General features: G+C 39.9%; 2 protein-coding genes across 3 annotated transcripts; both read right to left on the bottom strand.

Annotated features, from left to right (window-relative positions):
* Positions 1 to 82: 82 nt before the first annotated feature.
* On the bottom strand, positions 83 to 8,424 carry DNTTIP2 (deoxynucleotidyltransferase terminal interacting protein 2). Its single transcript, XM_065842339.2, has 7 exons — positions 8,308 to 8,424; positions 5,573 to 7,320; positions 4,276 to 4,411; positions 3,497 to 3,592; positions 2,947 to 3,111; positions 1,715 to 1,824; positions 83 to 235 (listed from the first exon to the last, which is right to left on the bottom strand). Exons 1-7 carry the CDS (start codon positions 8,407 to 8,409, stop codon positions 142 to 144), a joined length of 2,451 nt encoding a protein of 816 aa, XP_065698411.2. The 5' UTR covers positions 8,410 to 8,424; the 3' UTR covers positions 83 to 141.
* A 229-nt stretch (positions 8,425 to 8,653) lies between these two features.
* Positions 8,654 to 20,979, bottom strand: GCLM (glutamate-cysteine ligase modifier subunit). Of its 2 annotated transcripts, XM_065842271.2 has the most exons (7): positions 20,698 to 20,974; positions 17,803 to 17,868; positions 16,123 to 16,207; positions 15,316 to 15,372; positions 13,851 to 14,053; positions 12,547 to 12,661; positions 8,654 to 10,827 (listed from the first exon to the last, which is right to left on the bottom strand). In XM_065842271.2, the coding sequence occupies exons 1-7, from the start codon at positions 20,815 to 20,817 to the stop codon at positions 10,658 to 10,660; spliced, it is 816 nt and encodes a 271-aa protein (XP_065698343.1). In that variant the 5' UTR covers positions 20,818 to 20,974; the 3' UTR covers positions 8,654 to 10,657. The 2 variants fall into 2 exon arrangements, with proteins under 2 accessions (XP_065698343.1, XP_071666521.1); XM_071810420.1 differs by lacking the exon at positions 15,316 to 15,372 and having other exon boundaries at positions 20,698 to 20,979.
* Between the last annotated feature and the right edge of the window lie 1,723 nt (positions 20,980 to 22,702).

The raw sequence follows: 22,702 nt of genomic DNA, 5'->3' as shown, positions 1-22,702 counted from the left end.
TCTCACTGCAAGAAATTCCCTAAACCTTAATTTGCACATGGGCTGCAATCTTAAAAAAGAAAAAAACACCACAACCAAAGCATTCTGTAAAAAGTTTTATAGCAAACAAGTTGTTCCAGCTTGTTACTTTTCTTCCAAGTCTTAATTGCGAAATTTCTTCTTCTTCCGATTCCTCTTCCCTGCTGCAAAAGCTGCTTTTTCACTCATGATCTCCTGATACTTCTTTTTATTATATCTGAACAAAATAGATAATTTACTTTTAAGCATGGTAAACCAAAGTTCAGGAAAAGATAACATGGAAAGTAGTCTACATATATAATTTGCCAAATGGAGCCTTCTCATATTTTCTGAGACGGATTTGTTTAATTTTGTACAATTATGAGTAGGTAAACGGAAATCAACTCTTACATTAATGATAAATGCAGGTAAATTAGTTTTGGAAGGAAATTTGATTGAAGAATCATTAATTTTGACATAACCGTGGGTTCTTTATTGCAGATGCAATCACATCATGGACAGTTTGCTAAAGCACTGCTACTGCTCATGGTGGGCAGACTCAGCCACTTCGACAATACCATGAACAAACTGTTTACCACCTTCTCAGCAAACTCTAGATAATCACCCTTACTCTCCTCAAGACTGAAAACTAAGATGAGATTTAAGATGAGATTGGCACTAAACAACGAACAGGATATATTTACTGAACATGAGTTGCTAGCTCCTCATGTACCTACACCAATTAGCACAGTGGATCACTGCACACTGAGCAGTATTGAGGCTTTTAATTCCGAGACTGAAACCTGACATATCTGCACTGATGCTGAAGTATCTTGTTAAAGCACTTAATCAGCCACAAAATAAATTAACTGATGAAATTTCAGAGACATTAATTGTTAAAATTTGCTTCTAAAAAACATCTGATAAATCAGGCCAAGACAGAAAACTAGTTAAGAAATAACTATACAAACTTGCATTCCCAACATTAATATTTAACTTACAAGCCTGACACAAATCTTTTAATTCCAAATTATGTACTACTTCCAAGAAAACATGTCATTATGTGACAAAAAGAAGTGCAGATTAACATCATGTAATAACCAATATCAAATTGGATCAACTAAGGGATCTAACTCCAGAAACTGTAGGTTAAGCAAACATTAATTAATCCAACCTTATTCTTCAAGTAAGACTTCTGGCACAATTTTGATTCCTATGACAGGTGGCAGACTGACATGCTTATAAAACAAAATCACATCAAATTTCAGAGAACCGGTCAGTACTTTTCTATCCTATTATGCCAATAAAAATAGATCGGCCTTTAATCAACAAAAAAGTGCAGGCATAAATCATTCATTCAGAGCCCTTGTTTTTTGGTGTAAGCCTACGCAGACACTTATTTTAGAAGCAAACCAGTATAGGGCTGATTGTTCTCTCTTCAACACTGACATGATTCTAAGAGTGACCGCCAACAGCAATGACCTGAGTTGGCTAAAACCCATTTATGAAGATAAAAAATATGCTGTCAGAGTCTAATTATCCCATCCCTTAGATCTTCTCAATGTTTCCGAAATGCTAAAACAGACTAAGTTTTCTTTGAAGTATTAAAAAAAAACCCACATAAGCTGAGTAAAACCAACAAAAAGGTTATTATATGCAGTTAAAAATACTCCTCTCTTACATAGGATATTAAAAATACAAAACTGTTTTAAAATACCTTCTAAACTCAGAATCTGCAAGCAGCTCTTCTACAATTGTCCTCTTCCTTTGTTTCTTAGGTATTCGACTATGGTAAAAGTCTATGGGAGAATCAACCACAGTTCCAACCTAGAAAGCAGAAATGAAAACATTTTTACTCTACAGTAAGATGTTCCTTATTTTGCCTTTTTTTTTTCCTTTTTTAATCCCCTGTGACAAGTGTAAAGACACCTACAGAGAATCTCAGAATGGTATCTTAAGAAAGCGGAAATATCAAAAGAATTAGGCGATGTTTTGTACGCAGAGTCACTTTTTGTCTCGTCATTTAGTGCAGAGAGGAGAGCCTGAGCTTTAAGACTGTACAGCTGTCAACACTGGACTGCTGTATCAACGCTTGTATTCATAAAAGAAATCCAGTTCTTAACTTCTAAATATTCTCCCAAGGAGGGAAAGGAAGCCCTTACGACCATAACTGCATCCTCTCTATCATGCAGTGGTTTTGCTAGATGGTTACACAGCAGTTAATCCAGCTCTAATACAAGGGCTTCATCCTGGAATGCACCACATTTTTTCCATCTGGCCTGTCAGGCAGTTCTGATGATTCACGTTAGTAGTACAGATACATGAACTGTATGTTCCATGTGATGAGAAGAGACCCGCGCACATCTCATTATGTGGAACACTTCTGTCTGAATTTTTTTCTGTGCCCAGAAAGTTCAAAACAGAGTAATATTTTGAGAAATTCGAACAATTTCCTCAAGCATGCTAACTATTCAAACAGGCACAAGTAGATGGAAGCTTATTTCTACAGTTTTTGTAGTAATTATTTTATGTAAACCACTTCAGAGCTGAGAGCTACAGCAGCAGAAAATCTGACTGATCAGAAAGCTAGCTGTCTCCCTTCAAACTGTATTAGCTACTACAAAAATAAATATTAATTATTTTCTACATGCTTGTTAAAAAAGGCCCATACTTCAAAAAAGCAGTGAAAACCTAGTCCACTGAGGGTTCCGAAAAAGGATTAAGTCAGATATTTGTTCAGTTCTATGAGATCAGCTGAAATTTTTAAAAAGCAGCATATATGCACATGTAATACAGAGTTAAGCAGTTGTAAACCACAGCCAAGTGATCAAAAAACTTTAATAATTAAGCTATGAAAGTAAATCAACAGAGGCTACCTACAAAATAGGCAGGGAATAAGAATAGTTCAACACTTCAGCAGTACAATGCCACCTGCTGCTGCTTCCTTACCTGAAAGTACTTGGGTAGACCATCTCTATCGTTCTTCTTATAAAAATGCTTAGGGTCCAACGAAGCTCTCATCTTCAAAACTTTAAGATCATTCTTCAATTCATTGGTGATTTCTGGGGCTTTCATACCAAACCAACCGTCACCTGTTGTTTTTTCTCTCTCTGCCTAGGATGCAATACAAAGAACAATAAATCTGCATTCAGCAAGTAGGACAGGATAGAGCAGGGAACTCTCCACTCCAAAAGACAGAGAAAGCTTTTAGAACATAACTCTGTACCTTAAAAAATGTATTTTATGACCCTGATAATAAAGAGGTCATCAACACTGTATTAACAACAGATTTGTAGCATCTGAGCACAGTACCTTTCACTTCATTGTGCTGGTGACTAAAGACTGAAAGGATGGCTTTTCACAGGAGGGCTCAAGGAGGACACAAAATTGCAGTTTATCACACCACTTCTAGGGGGCCTGTACATGCACACGGTCTCAGCAAGGGCCTTTCTACCACAGATCGTTTCGTCATTTGAGGCGTTATCAGCACTTCACTTACCCTGCGCTGTTTCTTGAGCTGGTGAAGAGATTCCCTGAAGGGTGGAACGCATTCTTTTTTTTCAAAATCTGGAGTTATTATACTCTTCTGCAAGAGCTGTAAGATTTTTTTTTTAATATTAGACAGTCATCTCACTGATACAAATTTTACTGCTTTACCCTATTCAGAGAACCTACCAAAAGAATCAGGCAGAATCTAAAAGGAGGCATTATAATACAATATTTATTTGATCCAGAACAAAAGTAGTAGGGATCTTCAAAAAATAACCCTGGCCAACAACAGAAAGCAGTTGACTAGCTCTGGAAGAAGTGAGATAGCAAATGCGACTGAATAAAGGTGGCTTTCAAGGATGAACCTAACAGTCTCAACAAAAATGACACATTCCTTTTATCTCAAGGGTGCTTTTAAAATAAAATTCCATATTAGGGATAGCATAGACCCATATTTACTGAAATTCAGTCTTGCTATGGTCTAAAGATCTTGTTAGCAGACCTTCAGCTCATGTACCGTTAGGCAAAACTGCAGACATAATCAGCTTCACCTCATCTTACAGGACAGTACTGGTACTTGCACTGCCTTTCAGTTTCTGAAGTGTCATATACATTTACATTCTCATCATTAAAACCAAACGTAAATACACAATTTGGCCAAAAACAACAGAAGTTCTCAGCAAACCACAGAACAAGACACTTCTCTAAAAACAAGTAAACCCACCTTATTAAGTTAATATTTTTGTGTTACTGTAGTAACAGGTAACTGCACGACTTTGAACACATTACCTGGTCCTTCTTCTTCTCCTTCAATTGTTCAATCACACTTGATCCAGGCTTCTGCTTTTTTCCATCAAAACTAACATATAAACCCCCAAGCTTCTTGATATTCAAACCAGGGTCTATGCTGCTGGAAAGCTGTAAACTAAAAGGGAAATAGTTAATGAGACTATTCTAACAAGTATGCAGCTAAGTCTTATGCTGTCCTCTGAGAAAGACCATCAGAAAAAACATTTTTCTCATCCTTGCAATTTAGGTTCGGTTCTGCAATGATTTTAAGTGTCAGTATCTAGAGAAAATATGTCATTTAGAGGTGACAGAAGATGACATGGAAAAAAAAATCATGCTATTATGTGAAATGAGATTTTAATAAAGAATAATACCTAGGAAATCACTTCCACAAATCTTTCATGTTAATTCTAATGCTGTATTCTTATCTTAGATATTACTATATTCTATAAAATTGACAGTTATTAAGTATTATGGAGAAATATGGTAATATCTAAAGAGGTACAACAGGTATTTATTGTAGTTTGAATGCTTATTAATGCAAACTCTGTACAACTTTCTATCAAACCATGACTAATCATTTATAATGTCTTTACACAGAATGCTTGGCAAAGTTTTGGTAAAACTTCTGGCCTACCTGAAGGTTTTTATAAGATGAAGACTTATTTATCCAACCTAAACAGAGCATTACGCTTGAAACATATGAAGTATATAAAGGGATTTTAGCAAGAGCTGGACCACAAGAGCTCAAAAGGTCCCATCCAACCTAAATTATTCTCTGATTCTGTGCTGGGCTGATTTCACTTGTAGTGTATCACCATCCCACAGCACAGCAAGAACTGAAAGCATAAAAGTACACGTGACTTTAAGATTAAAAAGCATGATCTAATTAAGCAACATATAAGGAATATACTGGACTTTTTGTTACCTATATCCAAACTAAAAAATAAAATGAAATCAACAATTAAGAAAACAGGGACTTCAATAAGCAATTAAGTCAGCCTGACCAGTTTAACCCAGTTCCACATTTTGTTTCTCAAGTTGAACACATACAAGGCATCCAGATACCTAAATATTTCAGAGTTCTGTTCTGCTATATACAAAAAAATCCCTAAACCCTGAATTTATGGACTATATTTCTATTTTCTAATCCGTGCGACCCCACTTACCACATCAGTATGACGTATGTGATGAGTCTACTCATTTATTCCACATCATTTAGCACGTAATGTACATATCCTATGCATATGCTTGAATGAAATGCAAATTCTTTAGTTATTCCCAGAAAGATACTTACACATCACTCTTATTTTTCAACAAATCATCATCTTCATCCTTCTCATCTTCATCTATCAATTCCTCTTCAGTCTCTTCCAGATCTGAGGCTTCTTCGGCTTCTTCAACTTCTTCCTTTCCTTCATGCTTATTTTCAGCATCAATATCTTGCTCTACATGATCTAAGTAATACTTTTGGCTGGAACTCATGCCAGGTTTAGTATCAATTACAAAAAGCCCTTCAGCATGCAGTAAACTGTTTTTTAAAGATTTGTTAAGGGAAGGAGTCCTCTCATCTGCCTCTTTATAACACAGATTCTCTTCAAGTGTATCTGAGTCTGCCACATCACTGTTTTCAGATTCATCGCTTTCATCTTTGCTCAGAAACAATGCAAAAGAATCATTTCCACTGCTTGATCTTTCCCTTCTGTGTGATACAGATTTGGCATATTTTCCTGTTCTGTCTTCATCCTTGTCTCCACTGATTTCAAGCATCCTGCGTTTACCAACACTCTCAGTTCTTTGGGCAACAGCTACACCCTTTAGTGGGCTGCTCACTGCACTAGATGGCTCACCCTTTTTTAATTTATCAGCATGGGTGAAACGTTGTTGTGCATCTGCCTCAGCATCTGCTCTTTTGCATTCTGGAATTTCTTTACTTTCATTTGGTGTTTCTTGCACTTGGAATTCTAAAAATTGTTTGGGACTCATGCAATCAGTCAAAGAAAGATCCAGATGCTCTGATTTCCCCTTCAGCACAAGTATTTTAGAGTGTTGTTCTTGTATTTGACCACATGTTTCCTCTGAATAATCTACCCCAACAGTCTGTGGATTTTTTGTGGCTTTTTTCCTAGGCGATTCGGTGTCACTTCGTTTCATTTTTGTAAGACTGCTGGGTGTCACACCATTCAAAATCTCTTTACTCTGGGTTGTATGGGCAGATTTGGAAGATTTGCTTCTAGGTGAACTGAGTTCTTTATTATCCTCAATTACAGAGGAAGCATCTTCTGTGTCAGAGACAAGCTCTGCAGCAGGTCTAGAATCAGAAATTATTACTGGCTCAGATCTAACTGTGTCCTCAATTAAATTCTCACCTTCTGAAACAATTATGTTTCCTTTCTCAGTCTGCTTAGTATTTTCCGCTTGTGATTTCGTTTGCATGCTCCTAGTAATTCGTTTGGTAGTGACTGACAGTTCCTTCTGAGAACTTAAGCAGCATGACTCTGCATCAGAAATATCTTCACTACGGGATTCACCAACTGTATCTGGTTGTAATTTCTTTTTGCTTTGCCTGCTTCTCGTAGTCCTGGTAACATTAGGCATCTGGACACCAGAAACAGCAGAGGAACAAGACTCAGCTTCAGAGATATCATCTTCATCCAGAATCGTGCTTAACTTATTCAGAGAAGTTGCCTTGTCGTGTCTTTTTCTGTCAGGAGAATCTGGCTGACAAGGAACTAAAATTTGTCGTCTTCTTGTTACTCTTACAAACAAAGGTGTCTGAAGACCAGACACATCAGAGCAGTTTGATTCTGCTTCTGACACATGCCCATCAGCTTCTGGTTCAGCAACTGATTGTGCTGAATGAATAGGTGCATTCTCTTTTGTAGTAATTTGCACCTCTAAGCTATCACTGACATCTGACTTTGTTTCTGCATGTTCCACTTCTTCAAACTGAGATTCCTGAATTACCTCTGGCTTACAAACTGATTTAGTTCTTCTTCTAGTCATCCTCGTAGGCACAGGAGTACTAACTTCAGCAGATGCCGTCTAGAAAAAGAGTGACAAAAGTGTGCTATTGACAGGTGAAACAACCCCATAAAAAGGATGCTACACAAATCACTAACAATCTTTTTAAACAAATCTACTCAAGCTGACAACAGTACATACCTCTGAATAACCCTACGTGGAAGAAGTGTTAACAAATCACCAATTGCTTATCTGCTGTCTACTGTCTTTTGGTCAAACATACACATCCATTAAAAAATAAACAAACACATTAAGAAATACAAACAAGTATCTTCTAATTCTAAAAAGTTCTGGCAAGCTGTCATGGGAAGCAAATCCAGAAGGGATGTTCAGAAACAACTGAAAATTTGCTCAGCTATAAAACACAGAAGACTCGGAACTGGCAGAACATGCCCCAAAATGGCTTCTATAGCCAAGTGTAGCAGTTCTAGGCACAGACCGGCCTCTCAGCAACACCAGCGATAACCTGCTTCTTCAACCATGCTTGTACATTACCCGGATGACAATTCAGAACTTTGGAAAGAAATAACACTCAGCCAGAGCAGGATCTTCCCCAAACCAAACGATGTTGGATCAACACAAACCTAAACGATCAGCATTTATGCGACAGTGTTTGCATGCCTAGAGCAAACACCACAAGAAATGCTAAAATTACTAAAGTGGAAAAAAAAAAAAAAAGAAGAAGAAAAAAGGTAAAAAGCCCCCACACCTGCCCTGGCCTTTAATTAGCACCGTTAAACGGCTGAACAACCTGCACCGTCTGCGAGCCCCGGCAGGGCCCAGCGGGGCCGGCCGGGCAGCGCTGTGCAGGCCCTGTGGCGCGGGCGGGCACACCGGCACTGCTGCCCCCGCCGCCAGCCCGGGCAGCGCAGCCGCGGGCACGCACCGCACAGCCCGCTGCGGAGAGCGGGGCCCCGCGGCCCGGCCGCGTGCGCGCAGAAACATGGCCGCCGCGCCGCCCCGCACGGCGGGCGCTGTCCGGCTGCCCGCGCCCCCGGCTCTGCTCACCTCCTCCGTGGCGGTCGCGGAGGGGCTGGGGCTGCCGCCGCCGCCCCCGGCCCGCGGCCGCTGCCACCTCCCCCGCGCCGCCGCCCGCCTGGTGACCACCATCTTGTCAGCTGCGCTGTGCCCGCCCCTTCCGGCCGCTCTTCCGGCGGCGTCACCCGAGGCGGGGCGGAGGCTGCGCTGCGGCCCGGAAACAGCTGCGCCCCGCGGGCCGGCCCGTTCGTGCTGCCGAGGAGCTGCAGGTGCCCGGAGGGGATGCGGCCCCACCGTGGGGGACACTGCGGACCGTTTTTTGACCAAGTGTAAAATACTGTTACTGAGGTGGTGACAATTCAGACAGAGCACAGACTGAAAGCCTACAAGAATGTCGAATTTTAATTCAAAATTTCAAGTTTCAAGTTTCTCATGGAAGGAAATCTCATCTCTCCATGCGTGTTTGATGCAAAACAAATTAAGATAATCTGATAAAACGTTATTATGCACAAACTCTAGAAAAATAAGATCATAATGTCTTAAAGGGTACTTTTCTACAGCAAGCAAACTGTTAACAGTTCACAGAAAGGAAATAAATAATTATCCTACTAGAGGAGCAGATACAATGTTTCAACACAACTCTTCTTTTGTAGCATTTCAATTTATAAAACTGAGCGCACACATGAATAATACAATACAATGTCAAGAGCCAAACAGACAGAATTTACAGACATCAGTTAATCATCAGCAGCATACAACTCAAAGCTGGCAGGGAAGTTTAAAATTAAACTCATGTCATTTTTTAACTCTGATACACAATGACCCTACATAAAAAACCCCTAAGTTTTTATTACAAAAAAAACCCCAACCTTTTATTGATGCATTACTAGTTTTAGTACCCTCTCTCTCTCTTATCAAAAGAACTGAAGAAGTGCAGCCTTTCCCAGTATTTGCCACCTACAGATATTTGAGGGCTCTGAAGGTACTTTGAAAAATATTAATCTTTTACCATAGTGGAACAGAGTACAGGAAGTGACACTCTGGGCACTGCCTACGAGCATTCAGTGTCCACTAACTACATGACAGAATTTGAAAGATGTTGGTGGAAATTCATTCCCAAATCTCAGAATACGTACAGCTACATTAACGAGTACTACTAGTATGAAACCCCACTCCTGTCTGAAATCAAAAGGAAAGTTAAGTATTTTACACACTAAGTATCAAGCTCCTGCTGAACTACAAGTTGAGCTTTTGCTAGTTATTCTGATTTAAAGGCCAAGAAAATGAAAAGGCCTTTTTGACAGAAAGACTATGTTAAACCAGAAACCTTGCCTTAGCTGCAGCACCCTCTCTAAGATTCAAAAGCCAGTGCATTAAGCTGCTGCCAACAGAAATACACCTAATGTCAAGCTAACCCTTGCTTGCATCATTTCCGAATGGCACTCAAGCAACGAGGTTTCCCAGACAACCCCAAAACAAGTCATCCATTTCACACAACCCTACAGTGAACAACTTCGGTATTTGCTGTTATGACTTGGCTGATTCCGAGTGCGTAGTTAGTTCACGAGTATCAAAAAACCAAGCCACAGTTGAGAAGACAGGCACAATTCAACTTTTGATAAGCAGATTTTTTCATCACTTGTTTTCAATTCTTATTTTAAACACAATAATGCATTTTCTATTTTCAACAGTAAAGATGCTATCACACTTGTGCAAACACTAAACAAAGCATATTAAGGCACAAAGAAGCCAGAAGGAATTCAAGTTAACAATCAGAAAGTAATTCTGAAGATGCATTTTTTTTCTAAATCATAGAGATCTTTTACACTATATTAAAAAGCAGTGTTCCCATCCACACAAATGAAACAGCTGAGTTGCTTATATATACATACCAAGTAATGAGATACCAGTTTAATTTTTTGGGATAATTTTTCAGAAAAGATGACTATTTCCTATAAAACTAGTCCTTGAATGCTTGAAATCTATGTACCTGTCAGATAAGTAACTTTTAAGAGAAATTAATTTTAAATAAAAATATAAGTTTCTCTATATTACCTAAATGGCAGCTAAAATATAATGATAATTTTACAGTGAATTGGTCATACAAAAAATATTTTAAACTGTTTATAGATAATTTCAATTAAAAACAAACCCCAAACATTTCATATTTTAAATTAACTGGTCAATAGGTTAAGAAAGAAAAAGTATCAGAACACTGCAGACACTCCTGCTGACAACACACTGAATAATTACAACTTTTGGTCTTTGTTACAAACGCTGTAAATGTGTTTCTATGAAAAAAAGCAATATCCTCCCCATCCCCAAGAAACTGAAACAGTAAGCCACTAAAAAAAGAAGAAAAAAATAAAAAGGAAGTGGTTTAAGAGGCATTTCTTCTAGCTTGCAGAATATAGCCTTTGGACTTGATAATTCCTCTGCTTTTAACAATGACTGAATACCGGAGAAGCCATAAAGGAATCCACTCATGTGCTTTCATGTTCTGGATGGTTTCCTGAAGAACTTCTTGGAAACTTGCTTCACCAAGTAATTCTGAAGTTAAAAATGGATATTGATGCTTTAAATAATGTCATGTACACAGCTGCAAAAAGCAACACTTAGTAAGAGAAACCTTTTTCTCTAGTCAAAAATCTTAAGCAGTGCCAGACACTCCACAGATCCAGTCTTCCAGAATGCATGTAGGGCAAAAGCAGCTGAATATTACAGAAGAAGTCTTCAGGACAGTTTTTTTGCAACATTGAGCATTTCCCACCAAACTAATTAACTGAGATTTCTACAGTATGAAATAGAGTTGATCAGCAGAGCCATTAGCAGGAAAAAATGAAAATTAAATTTGAGAAGCTAGTTAGGCAAACCAGAGGTGAGTAAAGCACAAAGCTGACATCAGGAAAGTACAGAGCATTCTCAGTTACCTCTGCAGTCACTGGAAGCTCAACATTTATAGCATCTCCCATAACTCAGCTCCTAATAACCACAAGCTCAGAAAGCACTAAGAAAAATGGGCTTAAATGCCATGAAGCAGAAGGCAGCAGCAAATACAAAAACCTCATTGTTTCCTCTGCAGTGTCAGAGAAGGGAACAATCTCTTTGAGGAATGTTTCCAAAAGATACTCTCAATACTTTTCATCTGACCTTAATAGACAAGTTAAGCTTAGCAAACGATGCATATGGGAATCACTCCTTGCTTTGTTTCCTATACAAATCCTCTTCTTCATTTCATGACTCTCAATAGAGAGTATTTGCTAAACTGCAGATTGCACTTTGGACTTCACAGGACACGAAAACTGTCGCATTGAATGGGAATTCATCCTGTATGCTGCCAGAGCAGTGCTGATACATGCTCAAGCACCAATGAAATTCATTAGTTGTAACAGTGGTACTATAGAACGTGTACTTCATAAATACTGTTTTCCTTTGGGGAAAATGGGAAGAAAGGAGAAGGAAAAGTATGGTCATCATAAATAGTTGGTCATAAGGAAGAATATAGGGAAGGAATGAGCTAAATATTGATTAAGACTTCTTGCTCACGATTCCTGCAATATGCTTAAGGCATCATTATAGTGATTAAGATTAGATGATGTTTGAGAGAAACTAATATAATATCCCAGAATATTCTAGGGTGCTGGTAACTCAGACTTCTAGAGTCTAACGGAAAGCTTCCAAGTCCTTCAATCGTTTATTTGAATCTCAGCACAAAACAAATAAAACATGCATGCCAACTCTTTTTGTAATGTTATTTTAAGAAGTCACTACTTTGAAAGAACCCTGCATAACATTAAATCATAACTTTTTTTTATGCTAACATTACCAAATTACTCAAAAAAAAAAATCAACTGACTTTCAGCATTTCTATGCATGATACTTCACAGACAAGTTCTGTGCAAGTAGACTTTCCTTTGTCATTTACTGGCCTTGAGCAGTAAAACCGTTGTTTCATTTTACTTTTTGTGGAAATATGCTATTTTTGAACATATGTAGTACAAATTTCTCAGTAGTTTGTTCTTCTATTTACTTTATTCTCTGATAAAAATTATTTCAATAAACTACCCAAGGCTGGAAAACATGACCTTTCCTCCCCTTTATTGAGGCAAAAGCAAGAAGTTAGTAGAAATATTTTATAGAGGTGAAGCTTCTAGAATCCTTTGTTCAGGATTCAAATGTAACGAAGTCTGAAGTTCAGAGAAAGATTATTCCTGATTTTGTACTGGATAAATGCATTTAGAAGTCTTCTGTTATCTGACAAAGCCTTACCTTTTGGGTCATTGTGAGTTAACAGCTGTATGTCAAACTGTTTTGCAAATGCTGTGAGATCAGGTGGCATCACACAACAGGAAGCTAGGTTCACCTGATTACTACTTGGCTTCACCTGAAAGTCACAGAATACTTTTATAAGAAGAAAAAGATTAATGTACTTTAGTTGTCTCCCCATGCCCTCTATTACAACAGAAATTTTGCTTTGAACAATTTGCCTTTGACCATTATTTTAAGGTCTGAGGGATGTTAATTAATTCTGTATGATGCTAAACAGGCAACTCCTACATGTGCAGTTTCCTGCAGCACAGAGCCCAAAACAAGAACAGCATCTAACTTCAGGTGCTGCCACACACTGTACTAACACATTTTGGTTTCCTGTCTGCTGTGTTCCCTAAACAGCAGCAGGTTGCAGTAAAAACATTATAGAGGTGTGTGTTTGAAATAAAATATTTTAAAAATCCAAATAATTTTTGTTAAGGATATATAATTTGCAGTCTTCCATGCCCTTAGGTAAGTGCCTAGATCAGATTAAGATAAATGGGACACTCTGACTCTGCTCATCACAAACTGCATCCATGGTCACCATGCAGGTGGTCATTAATCCCCTCAGTTCTCTCAATATACACAAACAGCAAATAGCACAGATCAGAACTCTCAGTAGGACCTCTTATGCAAATACAATATGTTCACATACCACAAAAAAATGTCACAAGAGGAATATTCAAGGAAATACTAAGGAAGCTGTAAATCCACAAGCTCACATGAGCAGGGACACATACTAGTATAGACCTCCATCACTTAAGTGTTACAAGAGGCAATTAGTCACATTGGACAGAAAAATATTGTGCCACTTGATTCCTAGCCTGTCCTCCCCTTTACATTTAAGCTTAAGACTCAAACAGTATTTTTTAAGGGGAAATCCCTCCATTAATAACACAGCTTAAAGTTTAAACAGCTATGTTTTCAGAGTCACTGGAATAAATCCAAAGGTTTAAGAGTACTATCTGTACTCCTTACTAAATATAAGAGCATTCAAAACTTAAACCTTAACTTCTACAAAGAACCTGCTACTGAATGGACGCATGGTTTCCAGCCTTTGCTGAACAAGTACTGAACCAGGGACAAACACACTTTGAGCCTCCCCCACTCTGAACTACACTGGGACCTTCCATATGGTGCCAAAAATAACAGGGCTAATTTTGTATATAAACCCATTTATAACAGAAGATTATAACAACGTGGCAGCCAATGAAACAGTTACTCTGCCCTAGAAATGCTACAAGTAGGAAGTTTGTTCTCACCTGTGCCCACAGGTACAGCTGCTCTAACAGTGTTTTATCTAGGTCAGAAGTACCTATGGCAACAATCTTTCTGTTTTGAACTAGATTTTCAAGTTCTTGCCAATAAGGCTGCAGATACTCCAATGAAAGGCTATTTCCATCTTCGACAGGAGGTGGGGCAATAATGACCGAGTCTAACTGGGCAACTCCAAGGGCAGAACGTGCTGAGGAAAAAGAACAGAGACTGCAAAATCTTGTGAGGTACAAACATAAGCAGTATGAATTTTCAAATTCAGCAAAAGACACCTCCTATTTCACTCTGCCAGCTCCCCATTCACAACCTGAAACTCTTGAGTGCATCAGAAGCCAAGGATAGTAACTGTGTTTTTAGCGAATAATCAAACATACAGCTGAAGATCAAGTTTCAACTGTAGGTCTTGGGGAGTTTTGGAGGAAGGCAGAGAGGAACTACACAAAAAACAAAACATGAAGCTTTTTCCTTTTTAATGTTAAAGTTACATTTTTCCATGAAGCCAGCGGTAAGATACAATTCTTGATTCCTTCACACTCAATTTTTTTCTAGAATTCCTAACTTTCACCCCAAACTATAACTTAAGTACAAGGCACGGACTAGGGAAACTATTTGATATATATTATGAGTTGAATGAAAAGCACACCCAATATAGAGAGATAAATTGCCAGAGAGAAGTGGTAAGTCTTAGAGTATCACTGAACTTTAGGGAAGATGCCAACCACGAGGCCTCTTCTACAAAGCAAAAAGAATAAAACTTGGTCACTAAAATTATTTTCTTCTGTAGAAGGATTCTATGAATGCATTTTTAACAAATGGTACTACAACTTAAATAGGCTGTTAACTGAGGTACCAATAGAAAAGAAAGACATCCGACCCCTTGTTCTTTGGCCCTTATGCCCAACTGTTATTCCAAAGTGGTGAAGTGCAGTGCTGCTGCTCACCATTACTGCTATCTTCGGCTAACAACACCTTAGGTATCAGTGTAGCCATTGTATTCTATCTTCAATAAAACTCGACTATTTCATCAACTGCTTTCAATATTGTTTTAGTTCCTAAATAATCTCTGAAATACTACACAGTAGTGAGGTTCATTATGTTAAAAACAGCTGGCAACCAACAACAACTGGTAAGGAACTATTTATCACTGTTACTAAACCACCACATATTATTAACTGTTTAACGAGTTCTGGAAGAAAAAATAAAAACATGCTCCTGCTGGAAGCAAGGAATTAGATTTGAGTTTGTGGACCCAAGCTTACAGCAATCCCCATTTAATAAGTTTGCTGACTGAACTAACATGTAAAGAGACTCGATTACTTAAGTCCCTCTTCAGAGAAAAACAAGAGATACTTGTGACAGTCACTAAATAATTAGATGGAAAAGGTTCTAAATGTATTTCTAAATTCTAAAGTAAATAAGAAACCCTACCAGAAGTTTGAGTTCCACACTTACCCAAGTCAACTGCGTCTCTGATTGATGAAGAGTTTGATCCAATGATGAAAAGTTTTGCTATTTTCAAAGAAACTGCAATCAATATCTAAACAAGCCATCTATTATTAAATATATAGTTATACACACTACTTACGAGTTCTTGGGTAACTGGCTCTTAGAATATACATCAATTACTTCAAACATTGGGAAAAAACCAAACACTTCTGAAAGGTGACTGCCCAATAAAGACACTTATCTTAAATTTCAAAGTTGTGGTGCAGTCTCAGAAGAAAGATACCATCCAGTTAGATGATCTAATAAGCTCTAAAGCTAGGGTTTAAGCATCAAGACACCAAGCAGTAACCACAACAACCTGTATGAAAACCCCAAACATAATAGTATAAACAGACCTCTTCATAACTTACTGAGACTCAAAATGTACTACTGTTAGTTTGGATTGCCTCCTTCAAGTTCACCATATGCAACCTGGAAAAGTTATGCAAATAAATGTGCTTCCAATGCTATTCCTTAACTGCAATATTATTTGTAATATTTTGCTTCAGAAGAGTCAAAGATTCACAAAATACATTTAAATTGTCTTCAGGGGATGTAAGTTTAACTAGAAAAATGCCAAGCTGCTTTAAAACCTGAAGTATGAATTAAAGTCTTTCTCAGCCAACTTCTAGACTACCCAAAGTATGACAGTGTGCACTGGTGTCATTTGACTCTGCAATTACAAAACATAGTGAAAAAACTATACATATGTGAACATCTTCTAACTGCATGTGAAACCTTTTTATGCCACCGGATTTTTGACTATGTTCTTACCTGATACTTTCAACTCATCCCTTTCTTCAGGATTTATTTTTTCTATAGCTGAGTCTACTTTACATTCCAGAACCTCCAGTATTTCCTGCAGTAAGTACACGAGACTTAGGAACAACTTGTCAAGAGGAGACAGGAAGTTTCTAAAGAACGCTTACAAAAAAAGAAAAAGCCTTGTAGAGCTACAAATAAAAATAGTATAAATATGCAATGCCAGAAAATGTAAGCCAATGCTTATTGATCTCTGAGTGGAAGACAGGAAAACAAAGCTATATGAAATGCTCCATATGCCCATAATATAAAAAATATTAATTACTGTTAAGAATTAATGGAATAAGATTCAGTAGCGTTGTGACTTTCTGGTGTGAACAGATTGCTGTGCCAATTCAAGCTGCCTTGCTTTATTAAAAAAACCCTCATGACTAGCTGAAAAAAACACATTGTCAATTACAGGAACATCTTTGCATGAAAGTATTTTGTAATTTCAGAGAAGTCTAACACAAAAATTCTGTAAAACACTGATTTAAAACTGAAAATTAGGAAAGTTTCAGTGATTTTTCCCCCTCTATTTTCATTTAAGACTAGGCTTACATGTTACATCAGCTTGTACAAGATGACTAAGGCTTTATCTACATGATATTTTGTGTTATACAGAGATCTATACCACCCCACCCAAAACCAATAACTCTCTGGCAATTTTTGCTCCCCTACAAAAAAAAAATCTGCAAGCAAGACTCCAAATTATTCCACACAGTCAATATTTTAAACAAAAGTTTGTGTTTGTTCTGTATGTCTTTATGTATTTATTTTACAAAAATTACTGGAAACCTATATAATTCATAAATTAATTTGGAATTATGCAGTTGATGTGTTTTGACAGTAAAACCTAGCTTACACTAATTGGATCGCTACATCCCGCAGAGACAAATGTTTATTTTTATTCTCCTCTTAGCAATCATTAGACCTTCCTCAAATCATTCAGCAATAACTGCCTCAGCACACTGCAGTGTGGAACACAGCAACGTGCAGTTGATGTCAAACTGGTCACAAAACCCAAAGAAACTGCCAGGAAAATGCCTATATTTCAGAGAGCAAATAATGTATTAAATGGGAACCTATTACTGCTTCACTGAACTTCAGAAGCAATGGTGAAGGGGAAGCAGCCAAATACATGAAGATAATGATGTCAGGATGCCCATAACTATGGTTTTAAGAAATCTGTGGAAGACTTTAGCTCTTAAGGGAAAAATTGCCACTTTTCCACCTTCAAAGGCTGTGCTTCAGAGTTCCCCTTCAAATGGGAATATCTTATGTTATCTTGTTTATCATCTCTGTAGTTTAGGTAATTCTCCATTGAGTTTTTACAAGCATGACAGCAAACTTCTGAGGTATACAGATTTTTATTTTTTTTGTCATTGCCCCAACAATTAACTTGAAATCTTGCAAACAAGGACTTATTTTGCTAAGAATTGTCTTTACTTTGGTATTTTTTCTTAACCTCTCCAAGTTTACTAGATATTAAAAAAAAAAATCCAGAGGAGTTGAGAAATACTCTAAGATACCTGGAGCTGCAGATACTTTAACAGAAATTTAACAGATTCATTTATATTTTAAAAGGTGTAACTATCTACATATTTCTCTGTTTTCACATGTAACATGGATAACATGCATAACATCTCTTACCTGATTCAGATCTTGCCCAATCTTTGAGCTCCATTCAGTCAGTGTTTTCTGAATGCAGTCCCGTACCTACAAAATATTATTTCATATTGAAGTGTAGGTATGTTATAGTTGCACTGAACAGGATTAATAGACACATAAGACAGACAAGGCAGGTGAAGTAAGGACACCATTCCTTTAACCACAGAAGAGTCTTCCTTCATAGCTTCCATCCAAAACTTGTTCAAACTAGTTTACTTTGACCTGCATATTTTCCTCTCCTCTTTCACAAAGAGTTTTTGCAGTAATACAAGTACTGCACTTGAACTAGCATATGGAGTGGTTTGGGTGTCGTGTTTAGTTTTTTTTGGGGGGGAGGGTGTGTGCTTTTGTTTGTTTTGGTTATTCTGTAGAGATTCTTAAGTTATAGCATAGTCAGATAATATCATACATGTTGCAACATTGCTAGAAATTTCTGAAGCTTTACAATCAATCACTAAATACTCACTGTATTAATTTCTTCTCTTTCCCAGATGCAGCTGATCCTTTTCATTTACTGCCTACCTATTCCACTGTGCCAAACCACTTAATGCTTTTAAGTCCTTCATTACTGAAGGGGGAACCTTCAGACCCTTCCCACACCTGCCTTCTTCCTGCATCCACAGATGCAAAATAAACTTGAGTAGGATTCTGATAATGGATTTTCTTGAACATAGTACAGGAATAACTATTAAGTCTAAATCAGCTAATTAACTGCGTATCGTACCAGTGCTTCCACTGTCCCAATGCTGTAGCTTCCCTCTAACACATCTCTGGAGTTGTTACCCCCCCCAGGCTAAGTAAGTGTACTGTCAAAACTGGTATCTGCCACCGGGAGGAGCACATTCATTAAGAGCTGCTTTGCTTCACTTCTAGCAATATATTTTATACCCATATGAATACGAACACTTTGTACCATTAAATAGCAATTTCCTTTGAGACCTAACAATGACTCAGAGTACCCATAACACCATGCATAAACTAGAAGCCACCCCCCTCATAAAACTGATTATCACAAAGTTTTAGACATAATACAGTAATAACTTTGTGAACACAAATCCTACACATTCTTCCCCAGTCATTTAAAATGGCTTGAAAAAATAACTCAGTCAAAAGGCAAGAACTAGCCTCCCCCCATTAAATAGCTACCCACAATGCTGGAACTCTTCAGTCTATTTTGATGTAACTTTAAATGTTATCTTCCCCCTTCTGGAGGAAAGTGAGACAGTACTTAATACATATGTTCTATATACTGCTACTTTGCAGCTCTCACACTTCCACTGCAGTTAGTACGCACAACCCTGTGTCTCCCTAGCACACCGCTCCCCTGCCCTCAACACATGTGAAAAGTATAGCATATTCAGCTGCTTTGACCAGCTTTCCCAAATACAGTTACATCCCCAAATTCCTAACATTAGGGTTTCTAGCTTGCAAACTTTTAGCTTACATCCTGCCACTGAGAGCTACACACACACTAACTACACCAAAAGAAGAGGTAAGCGCCAATTTATTTGTCATAATTAAAGACAATTATTTGCTTTTGAAATTCCAGCAACTCTGGAAAGCAGGCAGCCTTGTGTTTAAACGCATATTTCCCTGTAAACAGACGAATTTAAACACCTTAACTGATTAGTTATGCACACTGGACGCTCTTTATTTAACAGCCCTCCAGAAACTACTCACAAAAGGATGCCCATTATGATACAGCTGCCTCTTTGATACAGAATTTGTCCCTATTTCACACAAATAATAGAACGTTGTAATAAGCAACCAAGCCAAATAAAAGAGTTATCACCACATGACAAGTAAGTAAAAGTATGATGAATTCTTCCTTTTTATTACATCATCCTCCCAGTCACCTTTCTCACCATTTGTGCATGACTAACATGCAATCAACCAATTTCTAGAGTAGCAACAGTGCCACTACATAGCAATAACCAGCCAGTACAACAGTTATTCCGATTACTAAATGACCATTTTCAAATCACTGTGTCATGACAAGACAGCAAATACAGTGGTTTTTGAAGTTCATGCCCACAGGACCTCTCTATCCATTTTATCAGGGTTACTTCAAGTGTTGGCACATACAGCTAGAGGTAACAGTTTTGAAGTAGTTCTTCAAAAGTTCTTCCAATATTTAACAAGGAATGACAGCTGAGACCTGTTACCAGTAAGAAACTACTAAAATTATTTTCAGGTTAAAAAAAGAGATTTTTCATTATTTGTAATGCAACCTCCTTATGTATTCCTGTTTTTCTCTTGCTAAAGAATTATCAAGAACCTCGTCTGCTCTCACAGGCAGTACTTAAACTATTAAGCGTTTTGACCCGTGGTTCCCGGGAGCAGAGACACGCTCTGGTTTCCCGGCAGACCCGCAGTTAGCAAAGCGCGGCACGGGGGACACCCCAGCGGCTGCCGCCTGCGCCCCTCACCGACAGCTGCCTTTGCGGAGGGTCACGCCGCTGTGCGCTGGGACGGAACGCCCCCCAAAACAGACGTAAAAAACAGCAAAAAAGCGCCTTTTTTTGTGTCTCCCAGCTGACGCCTCGAGCGCGCACACGCCGGTGCGGCCGCGGGCACACGCCGCACGCGCGGAGGGCGGGCACACGGCGGCGGTTGGGCGAGAATGCCCGTTTGCGGCCGCTGAGGGCACCGAGCCGCGCTGCCCCGCGCAACAAACACAAACGCTGCACCGGACAGTGCCCTGATCGCTCGGGCGGCCCCGCACCCGCCGGGAGCAACAACGGGAGTTCCCCCGGCCGCTGGGCAGCCGCACGGCCCACCCCGGCACCTCGCCGCGCAGGCGCCCCCCGCAGCCCGTCCCCCGCCGAGACCCCGCCGCGGCGCCCGGAGGGGAAGACCTGGGCCCGCCTCGCTCACCTCCTCGGCGGGGGTAGACGGGCACTTCTTACGCGGGCAGCCCCAGTTCAGGAGGTTACCGGTCTGCAGGGTGAGGGTGCCTGCCTGCTCCAGGAGAGCGCGGACGCCGTCCGTCCCCATGGGGAAGCCTGACGCTACGACAGCCACCAAACTCCCTGCGGCCCCGAGCAGCACCGCGCCGTGACTCAGCACTAATAACGGTGCGGGGGGAGGACGCGCTTTCCAACCGCCCCGGTCACATGGCGCCAGCACAATGGGCGGGGGGGCGGGCCCAGCGCGGGACGGAGTGCGCCCGCGGGCTTGCGCGCGCCCCGCCAGCACCGCCCCGTGATCCCGCCACGCACTTGCGCACTGCCTCTCACGAGGCCGCTGACCTCACGGAGCAGCGCCCCCTAGGGGCCGGCTGCGGCCCCGGTGGGGCGGGGCGGGGGCGGGCCGGGCGGGCGGGGCGGGGGCCGGCGGGGCGGGGCCGGGCGGGGCGGAGCCGGGCGGGCGGGGCCGGGCCGGGCGGGCGGGGCGGGGCCGGCGGCAGCCGCGGACCCGGGCGGTGCTGCCGCGCTCCGCGGAATTCGGCGGGTGCCGAGCGGCGGCAGCCCGGTGTCACCATCCTGCAAACATCGCTGTTTTGGCTGCTCTGCAGGCTTAGTAAAATTAATGAAACCATCTGAATTTTAGTCATGACGCTTTTAAGTAACAAATAATGGTCGATAACACACGGAGATAAAAGGCCTCAAAAAGCAAACCAAATGCTTGTTTACTTTGGTTGTGGTTAGGGTTCGATGAAACTTAATGTCAGGGTATAACTCCAGTTTTATACCAGTTGATTTCAGTGAGGACGCACTGGGTGAAACCTGGAGGATTATGATTGGGGGATTTTTTTTAAGACCACGTGACTTTGAGGAAGCTACACCCTGAACTTTGAAGTCCTTCTGTATTGGAGATTCGAAGGGGGGGCTTCCCCTTCTCCCCACCTCAACTACAGTTAAAGTGAACGGTGCACCACAAATTGTGATTTTGCTGTCAGAGCAGGGATTGGAGTTGTGTTTCTATCAGATTTTCCTTCCCCAGGCTGCACGTTGCGCTAATAGAATCAATTTGCATAACTTCTGTCAGTCTGCAGCACTGCTTGAACGCTCTCTGGCACAGAAGGTTATTTTAAATGTTCTTCATATTTGCATTCTGATTACTTTTCTGTATTGGATTACTTTCATGCATTTGAAACGTTTTCGTCATTGTATGAATACAGAGCATCTGGAAGTGAAATATACTGAAATGTCAGCTTATTTGGAAAACCAGTAATTTTGTTTTCTTTTTAACATGAAAATCAAGAGAGTCTAACCCAGCCCAAAGGTTCACCGTCCAGACTAGTAATCAGCTGGAGAAGGAGTGTACACCTCCACATACCCTCACAGGTTTGCCCATATTTACACTCGTCGTGAATTCTGTCCTGCTGGGTCTTTCTGATCAGCCTTCTGGCTTTCCAGTACAGGCTTTTGTGTGTGTGTGAAATTTATTTTTTGATACGTCATGTAGATAGCTTTTATGGTTATAATTCTATGGAATTGGGTTAAATTGGGCGATTGCAGAGGGTTTTCAAACAGCACATGGCATAATTCTTTCTGTCTAGTGGAAATCTATGGCACTGCAAAAACACTGTTCCTTTAAAGCACTGTAGAATTTGCTAATATTGAATTACCTTAGCTCTAGAAAAAGGATATCACGTCAAGAAGACTGGTTGGAGGAAAAAGATTGTCAGCTTCTGTACTGCTTTATGCTATGCATTTAATTCTCAGCGGCAGCAAGAACACAACACAGAAGTGATCTCAGCAGAGTTCTGTCGTCAGTCAAATCGCCCCTGAAAGGTAAGCCGCCAGAGAAAGAAAAGACGCTTTCTAGCTCATGATCAGTTGTATTCTTGCAGGTTAACACTTCCGATCTGCAAAAGGTCTGAAATGCGGTTGATATCCTGCAGTAATTCTGTAATGTTAAAAGAAAAATAAATTAC

The sequence above is a fragment of the Patagioenas fasciata genome, chromosome 6 (genome assembly GCF_037038585.1).
Source record: "Patagioenas fasciata isolate bPatFas1 chromosome 6, bPatFas1.hap1, whole genome shotgun sequence".
Taxonomy (NCBI): domain Eukaryota; kingdom Metazoa; phylum Chordata; class Aves; order Columbiformes; family Columbidae; genus Patagioenas; species Patagioenas fasciata.
Note: the sequence above shows the minus strand (reverse complement) of the source record. Positions and strands in the feature narration are given on the sequence as shown.